Below are 12833 nucleotides of genomic sequence, written 5' to 3'. Positions count from 1 at the left end.
ATTCCCGTTGGAATCGGGTTTTGTGGATGGGATTTGAACTTGGGTTTGCATATGGCTTTGGCAGCATTTGGCTTTGATATTTTCACATTTTCCACGATACATATACATTTTGTTACGTATCTATATTTCATATCTCTCAATCAAAAAGGAGGTTATCTCCGAAATTTTTTTTTTGGCACCGGAGTACAACATAAAAGCTCCGGAAATGATGAAGTACCAGTATCTGTAATTGATGGATTATCTCCGGGTTCAACGTACCTTACCATTTTGGGGTTCGTTTATGGAGTCAGAGAATATCGTGCAATACAAATGGGGTGTGCTCTGCACGTGGCACTGGACGATAGGATGTCATCAAAGCCGAAAAGCGCCACTCGAATCCACAGTCATATTAGGATAAACTACTATGTACTCACCACGTGCGCTACAGTTCAAAGATATAAAAGGAAATTGTCGATCTCATCTTGAGAGAAGAAACTAAAACTGTTGAAAGATTGACATTGAAACCCGCGTATCTCCGATGAAACTCTCCACCCTCAGTTCCGCCCTTGTGGGCCTGGCTGTCGCGCAAGCATCGACTATCAAGTACTCTGTAGTTCCAGGCTACTTTCTGCAGGATGAGCAGTCGACTGATCCCACTACATTTGACTATGTAAGCACAAATTCAGACTGGTTATACAAAAACTATGTCCGTTATCCCTTGATTCATTCGATCCACTAACTACTTGTTCAGACAGCGGAGAACTTTGGCCTGATCAGCCGCGCATACCCTGCAGATAAGAAAACCAAGAAATACAAGTCTCTAACTCAATGGGAGCGCTTCTACAACCAGGTCGCCCAGTTGAATGACCATTCCCCACCCCACGTCGAGTACAAGGTTCTGTTCCTTGGTCGACACGGCGAAGGATATCACAATGCTGCGGAGTCCTACTATGGAACACCCGCGTGGAACGTAAGTCCCTGTCTACCATACCCGCACACCAACACCCCACTAACCATCTTCAGTGCTACTGGTCCGAACTCAGCGGCAACGGCACATCAACCTGGGCAGACGCCGCCCTCACACCCGAGGGTACCTCCCAAGCCCTCAAGGCAAACGCCTTCTGGCAAAAGGAAATAAACGAACAACGAATCCACACACCAGACCTCTACTACGTCAGCCCAATGACACGCACCCTGCAAACTGCCAACCTAACTTTCACGGGTCTGGACCTTCCGAAACACAGCGCTTCCTTCAAGCCAACTATCAAGGAACTCTTCCGTGAATCAATCAGCGTCCACACCTGCGATCACCGTCGTACTCGCAACTACATCCACTCACTGTTTCCGCACTGGCGCATTGAGCTCGGATTCAGCGAGGAGGATGAGTTGTGGAACGGCGTGACAGGTGAATCCAGTGGTGCGCAGGATATCAGAAGTGCGCAGGCATTGGGAGATGTTTTCTTTTCTTCGTCTAAGAAGAAGTCGTTTGTTTCTATTACCTCTCATTCGGGTGAGATCTCGTCGATTCTGAGAGTTGTTGGACACCGGACTTTCAAGTTGAACACTGGTTCTGTTATTCCGGTGTTGGTTAAGGCTGAGAGGGTTCAGGGTAAGGCGCCGGTTACTTCTGTGCCTTGGGATTTGACGCCGCATTGTACCGAGCCGCCGGTTGCGTCGGTTACGGCTTGTGTTTGTCCTTCCAGTGCGGTGCCGGTTACCACGCCTTTGGCTACGGGGTTTTAGGTGGTCTGTCATGCAACTGAGTTGAGGGTATTGATTTTGATACTACCATAGGGAAGACAAATATGTATAATACAAGAGTAATCTTATGCCTCTGTCCTTCCATGGTTGACCAAGTATTAGATCGGTAACCTAATCCATTTGGCTTGAGATGATACAAGGGACGTTCGTTATACTCAAAATCATTCTACATTTTCTTTTTGGTTGTCTTCCAAATATCCGTCGTTCACCCCCATCCCCATTGCTGGTGTTTCGTTGCGCAAAAAGAAAATGTGTAGAATATCACAACGTGAGATCAAGTACAAAAAGAAAAAAACAAACGTCCCCGGGAAGGCTTGAACTTCCAACCTCCCGATTAACAGTCGGACGCGCTAACCAATTGCGCCACGGAGACTTGATTGTGGCAAATGTCAGTGGAGATAGGATAGTGGAGACGAAGAGTTTTACTAGAGAATCGTATCACGTGAGCAGTGTCGTCATATATTGGGATGAGATGAGATGGGATGGGATAGTAACAGAATAGTAACAGGATAATAACAAAATAAGAATAATGTAGAGTATGTATAAGTGTGAAGCGAACAATACGGTGAAAGTCTATGAAGCTCCGAATGCCTTCTCTAGGTATGCCTTGCTGTGATTGGTCAGATGCCTTATGGCATCTATAGTTGCTGCGTCGGATGGGCCATATTCTCCTAGCAATCCTAATAATCTCGACTGCACTTTGCAGGTATATAGTAGGATAAGATGGGATAAAAGAAGGATTACAGATAGGGTACAGAAAAATCAGAGAATAAAAATAGGAAAGAGCGAAGAAAAGTCAAAAGCAAATGATTCCGTGGAACTTCGTGAGGCTCCGGATGCTTCGTTTATACGTTTTACTATGATTGATTGATGAGATTATGTCGGCTCGACGCGCGTAAATTCCGTAGAAGTAGCTACTCGCGGTAGATATATTGTTTCTCTCGTATTCTTAGCCTTGAAACTACTTCGATGTGACATCTTCCTTTTCATCCATTTTTTCCGACTTTTCTCGACACCCGAAAGAATGGTATTAGTCCCAAGGTCACAGGGCCTGTGCAAATGGGCACTTGTCTGCCTTAGGCTTAGGATGGCAGAACGAGCGGTTGCCATAACGAGACAACGAGCTTTCGTTCATCAAAACAAACCGTTACTGTTTCGTTTTCGCTCCGGAATCCACCACTTGGGCAATCTTGTGTGACATCTTGCTACCGTCTCGTTCATCACTGGACTTTATCGGAATCAATTCCAGCAATGGATCAACCGGAGGTTCAAAAGTCGCCCTCAGCGCAACTAGGTGCGTTGGCCTTGAGCAGTCCCCTCTCGGTGCGACAGGATGCGGCGGCCTTGACCACCTCACCCTCGACGCAGCTGGCTGCAATGGCCCTGGACAGCTCGCCTGTTCAGCCTCCCCGCTCTGATGCTCCTACTGGGGTTTCTACTCGTCGCTCTCACCACTCCTCTTTGTTTGGGGGCCCCTCTCCTCCTGGGACTCCTCGCCTGGCTGAAAGTCCCTCCTCCACCCCGAGTCCTCCCAATACGCCTTCCCCGCTCGAGAGACGCACATCTGGCAATTTGAGTCGCTCTTCATCCACATCTAGTGATGATACGCAGTCTGGTCGAGCCTCTGGCAATCTTCGATACTTGGCACGAGAGCCATCGCTCCCGTATGAAGCTTGGGAAGCTGTAAGTACTACACCGTGTCAACTCAATGGAGCTTGAGACCTGTTCATCCAGCTAACTTGATTCTAGGTATTCTATGCCACGCTTTCTAGTGAATCGCGCGAGGAAACTGACTTCGATTATGGGGATATCTTCGACAACCCAGCGACCAAGAGGACTCTGTCGAATCTAAGACTGGTGAACCGAATCTGGAACCGAATTGCGACACCTCTTCTTTTTCGATACCTCCAAGCCGTCGTCGGATACTCTGCTGGTCAACCTCTCGACAGCATCCTAAAGATTTCCGAAAGTCCACATGCCGTTTACGTACGTGATGTGCGTTTTGGCTTCGTGGGAGCGTGGCTGCCCGGATTGGACTATGATCGGTACATCGATGACTTGGCCTCGGGGGCTCTTCCTATTCTCATCAGCCGTTTCACGAACATTCAAACCTTGCGGATGCAATCACCCTCTGTGGTGGACACATTCAGTGAAGAAGGACAAATCAAGCCTCCGATGCTTGCCAAGCTGACAAACGCCCTTGTCCATACTTTACGCTTTGTACCTGTCCCGAGATTGAGATGCTTGCATATTTCCATGCCCACTACTGCAGAGTTCGCTCGTTTCTTTGAGTTGAACAGTTACGCTAGGAACTTCACCAACGTTTTCGCGCAAATCGAAGAACTCCACATCACCATCAACGACAGCACCGGCCCCGATGGCAGACGAGACCCGAAATGGCCCCGCTCCATGGTCAAGACGAAGTACCCTCTCGATCGATTTGCCCCGTATCTGATCCAGCTCATTTCTTACGCAAAGAAAATCAAAGTCTTCAGTCTAGATGCCCGTACCTGGTTCGACGTGTCTGATCTGGAACCGGAAAACCTCACTAAACTGAAGTATTTCCGACTCGAAGGCGTGCGAATCAACCACGAAACTCTCAAGAATATTTTCCGCCAGGCTCGATATACGCTGCTTCGCGTTGAATTGGTCCACGTTCGGCTCATGAGTGGCACCTGGGAAGACGTTTTCGGTTATCGAGCTTTTGCTCCCTGGAATCTCCTTTGGCTTCGTATTGATGGCTGTGGATACTCAATGACAGGTACTAGTGCCCACCACGTTGGTTTTGCATTCACTCACTACCCAACTGCATTCTGGACTCTCCATGGCCGCGATTGGCTGGCTCTTACGCACTGGAGATCGGTGGTGAATACTAACCGTCAGCGCGATGGACTGTCTATCTGTCCGCACTGCTTTTTCCCAGCTGCAACTACTCTCATCCAGAATCCCTAATTAGAGGGTTATGGATACATTGTGAGCTAGATCTAGAGAACAAAGAGGTCACGGGGGGTGCTATCTTGATTTGTGACTGCTGTTCTTTATTTCTGGGCTTACTATTGGGAATGACCTTTCTTCTGGTTTTCTCTTGGCACAGTTCCCGGGCCACTAATGACTCCACTTTCCGATTTACCTGGTCGTCTAGATCTCCAGGATTTCATGTATGTAAGGATTTTCTCTTGATTCTACGTCTGGTCGTCTTGATCTCCAGACATAGCACACATGTACTTTCCTTCTTTTTTTTTCTTTCCCCTCCCTTTCTTCTCAGACGGTTATTTAATTCCCCAGGTGGGTTGATAGAGTTGCACTATCGTGGTATCGTGGTTCAAGCGTAGGGCTATTTAACCTTAGAAAATTGCGAGTAATAGATGCTAACTAATCAAGTGATTACTTAGGTGGTAAATAATTGGTGAGTCGGTTATCTAAATCCCCATGTCTAGGAAGTGAGTTATGCCCTGGAGACTCAAACCAAGGCAGAGAACAGCCAAGTCTCATACTTCATACTGGTCGAGGGCATATCTGCTCCCAATCTTACAATTTTGGTTTATATATCATCATTGTCGGTCGCTCTTCATCAAATAAGTCTCCGTGGCGCAATTGGTTAGCGCGTCCGACTGTTAATCGGGAGGTTGGAAGTTCAAGCCTTCCCGGGGACGTTTGTTTTTTGTTTTTCATCAAATCTATTTTTTTGATTTGAGATGGCATTCTCTGCTATTTTCTGCTTTTGCTTGCTGTTTTTTTCTCGCCTAAGTGTATATAGGGGTTATGTATGGTGAGGTTGATTTAAACTTCGAACTTTATTTGTTGTACCGAAGGTGTATCCATAGATGTCCAAAGCCTCTCTTTATCAGAGACTGCATTAAAGGTTTTATTTCGAGTTGAAAATGAGTTATTGTTTATGTCTCAGTCTTTTTCAAGAAGTAAGAAGAGATATTCCTTTCCTTGATACTGGCATGCTCGACTACAGGATATCGAAGAAAGTGAGATTGATCGACTGCTACGTGGTCCATGGCTATGATGATATTGATGCCAGATAATCTCACTACGTACATTTACTAAGACCAACTCTGTGTTAAACTACTCATTATGTGCTACTTGACTCATTCTGTACTACACATAGGTCTTAGTGGTCATGGTCACTAGTAACCGGGGCTGGCAATGGTTGTTTGATGTTAAAGAGTATATAAGAGCGAGCGCATAAGTTGGGTGAAGCACTTTTCATGTATTACTTGGGGCATTGTATGGTGTATATGAGTCTTAGTTGACATAATTAGCCGATTCTTATCGGCCTCTCTCTTCCTTGACACTTTCTACTTACTACCTTCCAATACTCGCTTCTGTGTCTGGCTTGGGTTGGATGCTGATCTGGATGACTGACATTGACGGCTAACATATCGAATGTGTTGCCTCGCGTCCGTTGCTCAAGTCTAAGTGAACCACGAATTTATCTTCCTTGACGTGCCTCTTTGCTGTGGAGGGATTACGCTCGAGATCCTTGGCGAGGTTGTGTCTGCTCAGTAAGTCCTATAATCTAACCCTACCTCTACATATAGTCTCATACCACTCCTGGTAGGACGTGCGATAGCGCGAAAGGCGTGCCGAGAGTACACCGATTCACAACTGCATTCAGCCGTACCTGGGTAGTTATACAACCAATTTTTTATCTAGGGCACAAGTGAGGCTACTACGCGATACAAATAGGGAATTATCCACGGATAATCCGGGACGAGTGAGTCGTATTATAGCTTATCCATTTGGTGGACACTCGGGGCTAATGGACATAGCTCTCCAGTTCCCTGGTAGACCGTGTTACAGCTCGAGGAAATAGCCTGGCCCTTCTTTATGATTTATAGTCGTAACCTTCCAACTATTGCTATCGAATCTAGGTGGAGTGAACCCACGACTACATAATGACCCCGGGGTCTTGCTTATGGAAGCTTCCGGTAGCATCGAGGCTGTTCTTAATGTGAAGGGATCAAAGGTCGTAGGGGATCGTATTTCTAGGGTTACTAGGCTCTATCGGTGCGACCGAAACGGAATGCCACAGAGTAAGTAGTCGGAGCTATGTTAAAGACCTTCAATCTACATTTCACTTGTATTTCACTTATGGCTCAACCCAACCAACGGATAACTTAGTTGGGGCCTTCGAATTTATAGCAAATATAATACTCTCTGGGCATGAAAGCAGATTCAGTGGCACTCGGGCAGATGCCACTGAATTTGAGATTCGCCGGCGGGTCACTCTTGCTCTCATGGAGCCAAAGCTCCAGAAGTACCATATTAGATAGTCGGCGTTTTTTTTGTCTATATATCATTTTTGGCTTTGCACTAGTATTTTTACTAGTATACAGTATATGTGTGGCTCCGAGGTGTGTGAGGTATACGCAGTGGTTGTTTCGTTAACTGTATAGTTCGGAACTATCAATGCTCTTTCTTGTAGGGTTGGCATCTGTGATACCCCTGTTGATGATGTCTACTGACCTTTTTCTCTGTGTGCTGTGTTCGTGTCGTATCTGATGGTTATAAAGAACAGGTTCGGGGTATTGTCGTCGGACAAGGTAACGCAGTGACATATATATCTTTGCGTAAATGCCAGCCCAGATCAAATCCCCTATTTCACACGAAAATAAAGAAGTATACATACTTCATACGATATTCAAAGGATTTAATCATTGTAAGACAAAGGAACTTTGAATTGTATGCACGATAATACGTTGCGATAATGCTATGTAGGATAGGATATAAATTTTTGGATTATATTTGCAAATACTTATAGGTCTTTCATCAAATAAGTCTCCGTGGCGCAATTGGTTAGCGCGTCCGACTGTTAATCGGGAGGTTGGAAGTTCAAGCCTTCCCGGGGACGTTTGTTTTTGTTTTTTACCGCTTTGTCATACAACAAACAGAGAGAGAATGAGAACTCTGGGGGGTTTTTTTACACATATTAAATAACTGGAATCAAAGAAATTATCACCATGTCAAGGATGAAAATATGCTTATGACTGTAAGCCAAAAAACTTTCGTTTTCTTTTTGTATATAACTCTATCAAACCGTCCATCTACCTCGTAACCGCAAGGAAAGGTGCGAACAATTTCAAACCAGTGCATACCATGCATGTATATACGAGAGGAAAAACAAGATGGTGTGGAAATTCCATGCCATGAAATCGCCAGAAGAAATGAAGTATAGAGAGTAGCTGTGGAGACTAAGTAGAGAAGAGAGCTGTAGTTTGAAATGTAGACATAACAATAATAAAACCTGAAGAATTGATACATAGACAAGAAAACCGGGATTTAAAACAAGAATCAAATACACAGGGCCAATGCAAGTGAACAAGTATCACACATTTCTTCCAACGGCCAAGAGATGGTCCGACATCTCGGGGAAGGCATAAGAAAATTAGACTGTCCATAGCAATTTTACCCTCTATCGACCATGTATAAGAAACAAAACCAAAAACGTACATACTCATAATCTTGTAACACACTGTCCAAAAGGTAGCAAAATAAACGCCGTAAGGAACCAACGCCAGCAAAGGAAATAAGAAAAAAGACGTGGAGAAAGAAACAGGTACCTTGACTAAGTACAACTCAACAAAGGGTATAGAAGGTTGGCCCAGATTAACATTAACCGATCATCCTTCACCATGGGATGCGAGGAATGTAGTGTAACACTGGAACATCAGAAAATGAGAATATTTCAGGTATGAAGGAAAGCATGTGGCGAAAGGGAAAAAAACAAATCACGCCTCAGATGTTGTGTAAAAAGGTAAACAAACGCCAATCTACATAACGCCGGCCATCTCAAACTAGTATGACCACCCACCTCCTAAGGGACTGCCAGACTGGCCCGGTTGAGGTTGTCCGGGTTGCATCTGGCCACCAGGTCCGGTAGGCCACCCAGCCATACCATTGCCTGCCATGTTCATTGCAAGGCCTGGCTGTTGAGGGTTTCCGCCCATAAAGGGTTGGCCACCATGAGCCTGGTTGGGGGGATACATGGGTCGTGCCATGCCCGGATAACCGGCCGGGTTGGCTCCCGGATATCCCATGCCTTGCATACCCTGAGCCTGCGCCGCTTGAGGGTGCTGTTGCATCTGGGAATACTGCTGAGGCATCTGGGGTATTGACTGTCGCTGTTGGTTGCGAGGAGACTGGTGGTGATGTTGCTGCTGCGGATGATGTCCGAGGGGAGATGGGCTTTGTTGCGGAGCGGCAGACATTTGTTGACCATACTGAGACATTCCAACGCCCTGGTGACCCGACGAAGGCAACGGGGACGGCTGTGGCTGCGGAGGTGGCTGTCCCCAAACCTGCTGTTGTTGGGGTGAATATCCGTATGGAGGGGCCTGACCCATACCACCCATGGATGGGTTGGATCGCTGTTGCATAAGATTGGGCTGCATATTTGGTGGGATCCTCAGGGGAGACTGTCCAACGGACTGTGGGTGAGCCTGTTGAGGATAGTTTGGTTGTCCACCCATCATTGGATTAGGCTGCATAGGAATCTGCTGAGGGAGCATATGCTGCGTATGAGCGGGATTTGGCATCCCTGCCGAGGGAATCTGTGATATCTGAACAGGTTGTGACACAGACAAACCCGAGTCAAGAGCATAATTGGACTGGGCCTCTGAGTCTGGGGCCTCGCGGGGCTTGGAGTAAAATTCATCCAAGCCTTTTTGACGGAAATTGCGCTGAATACTCAACATTTTGTTGAAATCAGATGTGTGTTGGGCTTGGTTGATGAGGTCTGCTGCTGAGCTAGTTTGCGTGCGGTCGTGGTAAGGTTGCCCGGTCATTTCCTGCCGTCCACGAGGCATGACATTGTAATCCCGCAGTCGTGGGTCATCCGTCGTCGACATATGAATCATGGGGAGAGGAGTTAGGGACATGGAAGATTCAGAGGTATCCAGCGAGAGCCCATGAGGCAGTGGCTCGATGGCATTACTGTAGACAACATCGTTATGAGGCAGCGCCGGCAACAGGTTTGTAGCTGGCTCTGAGACGGAACCATCCCGAGCCTTAGCCGCCCCAGGGCGTTTCTCACCCGCGAGGTCATCCTCCGTGAAGCCCTGCTTCCTAGCCTTGGTCTCCCAGTAGTCATCTCGAACCCGACGGCCATTCACAATCACCCGGCTCCCGAACTGTCGGAACATGGATCTGGCGGAGACGATAGCGATTTGGCGGGATCGATAAGAATATGGCAGGATATCTTGCTGGATAAGATCGTCTTTCTCGATTTGGGAAGCAATGATTTTATGCAACGATCGGTTCTTGTTGAACAAAAGATATGAATCACGATAATTCAACACCCTCGCGCACTCAGTCGCAAGCATGAATAGCTTGTTCCCCCGGAGAGGGACGCGGAATGTCCGGCATTTATACTCGCGGCCACCCTGCGGATACCCCATAGGATCTACCTTGGTCTCTCCTGCTTCATCAAACTCTTTGGGGATGTACTCATCGCCTTCTTCATTCAGCTGATCTGATGTGTGATCTCTCACAGTAGGGAGCGCTTTGACCAGCGCTTTTGTCGGTGTGCTCTTGCTGTCCGGTGATGCAAGAGACGGCGACCCGGCGGTGGCTTGCGGTAGTGGGCGTGCTTGCATTTGAGGAGTTTGAAGAGGAGTGTTTGCGATGGGCTGGTCACTAGAAGTTGGCCGAGGTGTCTTCGGGGGACGTCCGCGCTTGCGACGACTTTGTTCCTCTAGAAATTTAAGGCAATGTTAGCATCCATATCGTGAAGTACCGAGGCTGTGATGAGGCAAAGTGCAAGCGTTGCTGGGAATATAGAACGGTTCTGGATGGAACCTATTGACAATGCCTTCCCGCTGCCCACGTACCATCATCCTGATCCCCTTCGACATGTCCATTTCCCATGCGATCTGGAGTGCGACTACGCTTGACACCACGGGGGCTTGCTATTGCATGGGAATGTGCTGGTAGGGCAACAGAGACTAGGAGGGGTATCAGTTTGAAAGCAGTGATGGGGAAGGAATACACAAAGCGATGAAGCAATGAGCAAGAAGATGTGATTCCATCAAGCCCCAAAACAGAACGCGCGCGAGAATTTGTGCTGGTGAAATAGGAAATGGAAGGCGCGAGGCCAAGACAGTAAGAAATGCGATAAGACACATACCGGAGTTGCTCAAATTTGCGGGATCGATGGTTCCCGAACCATCAATGCCATCTATGCCATTCATTGCAGATAACGAGTGAGATGTGCCATACATAGCGGAGCGAAGGTCGGACGGTAGAGCCGTCGCAAGATGGCGCGTCGACTAAACGCGCAAGGTACGCGCGAGGAAGGGATCGGAAGTAGCGCAAAAGAGCGAAAGATGCTCATGCAAGACTTTCAGACCTCTAAGGTAGATTTAGATCAAGTCGTTAGGAGCTTGGGGCCTTTTTGGTAGGATCTCGGGATGAACTTGGGTTTGAGAGGGGAAGGGACTCGAGGCGGTGAAGGTGGCAGCCTTAGGGTTCAGGTGTTCTGCAACATCAACTTGTGAACTTGTTAACTGAGAGATAATCTTGCGCAAAATCAAGGTTTTGATGTCTTTCTATTGTATCCCTATTGGGGACTCAAGTGCAAGGGGCAGGCCAAAAAAATAGAAAAAAAAAGGAAACGGTCATCTCGTGATTGGTCACGAGCAAAAATAATTAAGACTCACAAGTCTGTTGCTAAGAAAGTGGCGCCGAATCAGACAAAGACTAACCGAATTCCTGCAGGCTGAAGATGCTTTGGGTTTTGTAAAACGCCTAGGCCAAATTGTCTTGGAGCCAAAGGAAGTAAAAGATACACGTTGAATAATTATATGGAGATTTGGTACTTTTTCTCTCTCAATAGATTGATCGGATATGGATCAAATCAGATCTGGAGCTGGAGGGAGCGGTGATCTTTTTGTGATCTTCTGGGCGTCGCGGGTACGGCGCCAATATACCAAACAAGGTCTATAGGACCAGAAATGAGATCATAGACTGTGGCATTCAACAGTAAAAGTATAGAACGATGCTTTTCCTTTCTTTTGACTCCTTTCGTAATCCAACGATTTTCCGAGGTGGCACAGCGATCGAATCCTCGATATGGGTTGAGAAACATGGAGAAGGACCCTGCGTTTGGGCAACAGCGTCGAGACTGCAGGAAGGGGGAAAATAGAGGAAAAGAATAAATTTAAAAAATAATATAAAAAAATATGGTGCAACGGTAGCACAAGAGAGTACAACGCTCCTTTGGTTTGAAATTCCTAACAAGGTACAGATGGAGTACTTAGGGTAGAGCCAATCACGAGGTCAATCACATCTGAGGTATTGGTATTGTATTCATATATCCTGATTCTAATATTTTTTAAATGTTGGTGATCCCTGGAGCCCAATATTTTGAGTATAAACTCTGGTGCGAAGGTATAAAAAGATATAAAAAGACCAATAACTCTGTTTAGGTGTACCTGAATACCCTTTTTCCTATTCCGATTTTGAGCAAAGTCCACCACAACATGGGGCGGAGTCTAGGCGCCGTGATAGACCCCGGATAGAGCTATGATCACGTCCATTCAGTCTGGATCATGTATTGTGTAACTTGAAATGTCTTAAACAGCTACCGGGGGGGGGGGGGGTCAAAATTATAGACGAAAGAAGCAAGACGTGGAAATGAAGGGCGAATTTCTGACAAAGCTCCAGGTAATTGGCTGCATAGAACAGAGATGAGATTGGTGATGACGCCTGGATATATGCGTGTTTCTCACTGGCGTCAAATAGTGTCGTATGCAGGAGCTGAAGGTCCAATCCAAAGTAAAGTAAACAACATGCGCGGTCGGATTATATCGGGTCAAGCTTGAACTAGAAGTTATGAGAAATAAGCCACATGATACTCAAATCATCCTCACCTAGACTCAAGAGGGAGTTCTTGTTTTATGCCGATATTCAACAAGTCGGGCGATAAATCCGCCAGAGAAGGCAATAATGAGGAGGCGTTAAATAAAATAAGAAAGTGAGCGAGAGAAGTGGGCTCAGACCCCATCTTGTCAGCCTAACAGGAGCTAGCGACTATTTAGACCTAGTGCTTCGTGGATGAAGATGGGGGCATGTTCGTTGTGAGG

The 12833-nt window shown here is 46.7% G+C and overlaps 3 protein-coding genes across 3 annotated transcripts; 2 read left to right on the top strand and 1 right to left on the bottom strand.

Annotated features, from left to right (window-relative positions):
- Positions 1 to 517: 517 nt before the first annotated feature.
- On the top strand, positions 518 to 1722 carry N7517_000841 (histidine phosphatase family protein; the record flags this gene model as incomplete). The annotated part of the gene is made up of 3 exons (XM_056718571.1): positions 518 to 649; positions 731 to 949; positions 1003 to 1722. 3 exons carry the CDS (start codon positions 518 to 520, stop codon positions 1720 to 1722), a joined length of 1071 nt encoding a protein of 356 aa, XP_056582706.1.
- Positions 1723 to 2991: 1269 nt separating this feature from the next.
- On the top strand, positions 2992 to 4692 carry N7517_000840 (uncharacterized protein; the record flags this gene model as incomplete). Its single annotated transcript, XM_056718570.1, has 2 exons — positions 2992 to 3423; positions 3490 to 4692. The coding sequence occupies 2 exons, from the start codon at positions 2992 to 2994 to the stop codon at positions 4690 to 4692; spliced, it is 1635 nt and encodes a 544-aa protein (XP_056582705.1).
- Positions 4693 to 8546: 3854 nt separating this feature from the next.
- N7517_000839 (putative nuclear localization protein) lies at positions 8547 to 10970 on the bottom strand (the record flags this gene model as incomplete). The annotated part of the gene is made up of 3 exons (XM_056718569.1): positions 8547 to 10444; positions 10581 to 10694; positions 10877 to 10970. 3 exons carry the CDS (start codon positions 10968 to 10970, stop codon positions 8547 to 8549), a joined length of 2106 nt encoding a protein of 701 aa, XP_056582704.1.
- Between the last annotated feature and the right edge of the window lie 1863 nt (positions 10971 to 12833).

The sequence above is a fragment of the Penicillium concentricum genome, assembly GCF_028827145.1.
Source record: "Penicillium concentricum strain IBT 3081 chromosome Unknown utg000001l_segment0_segment0, whole genome shotgun sequence".
In the NCBI taxonomy this organism is placed as follows: Eukaryota; Fungi; Ascomycota; class Eurotiomycetes; order Eurotiales; family Aspergillaceae; genus Penicillium; species Penicillium concentricum.
Note: the sequence above shows the minus strand (reverse complement) of the source record. Positions and strands in the feature narration are given on the sequence as shown.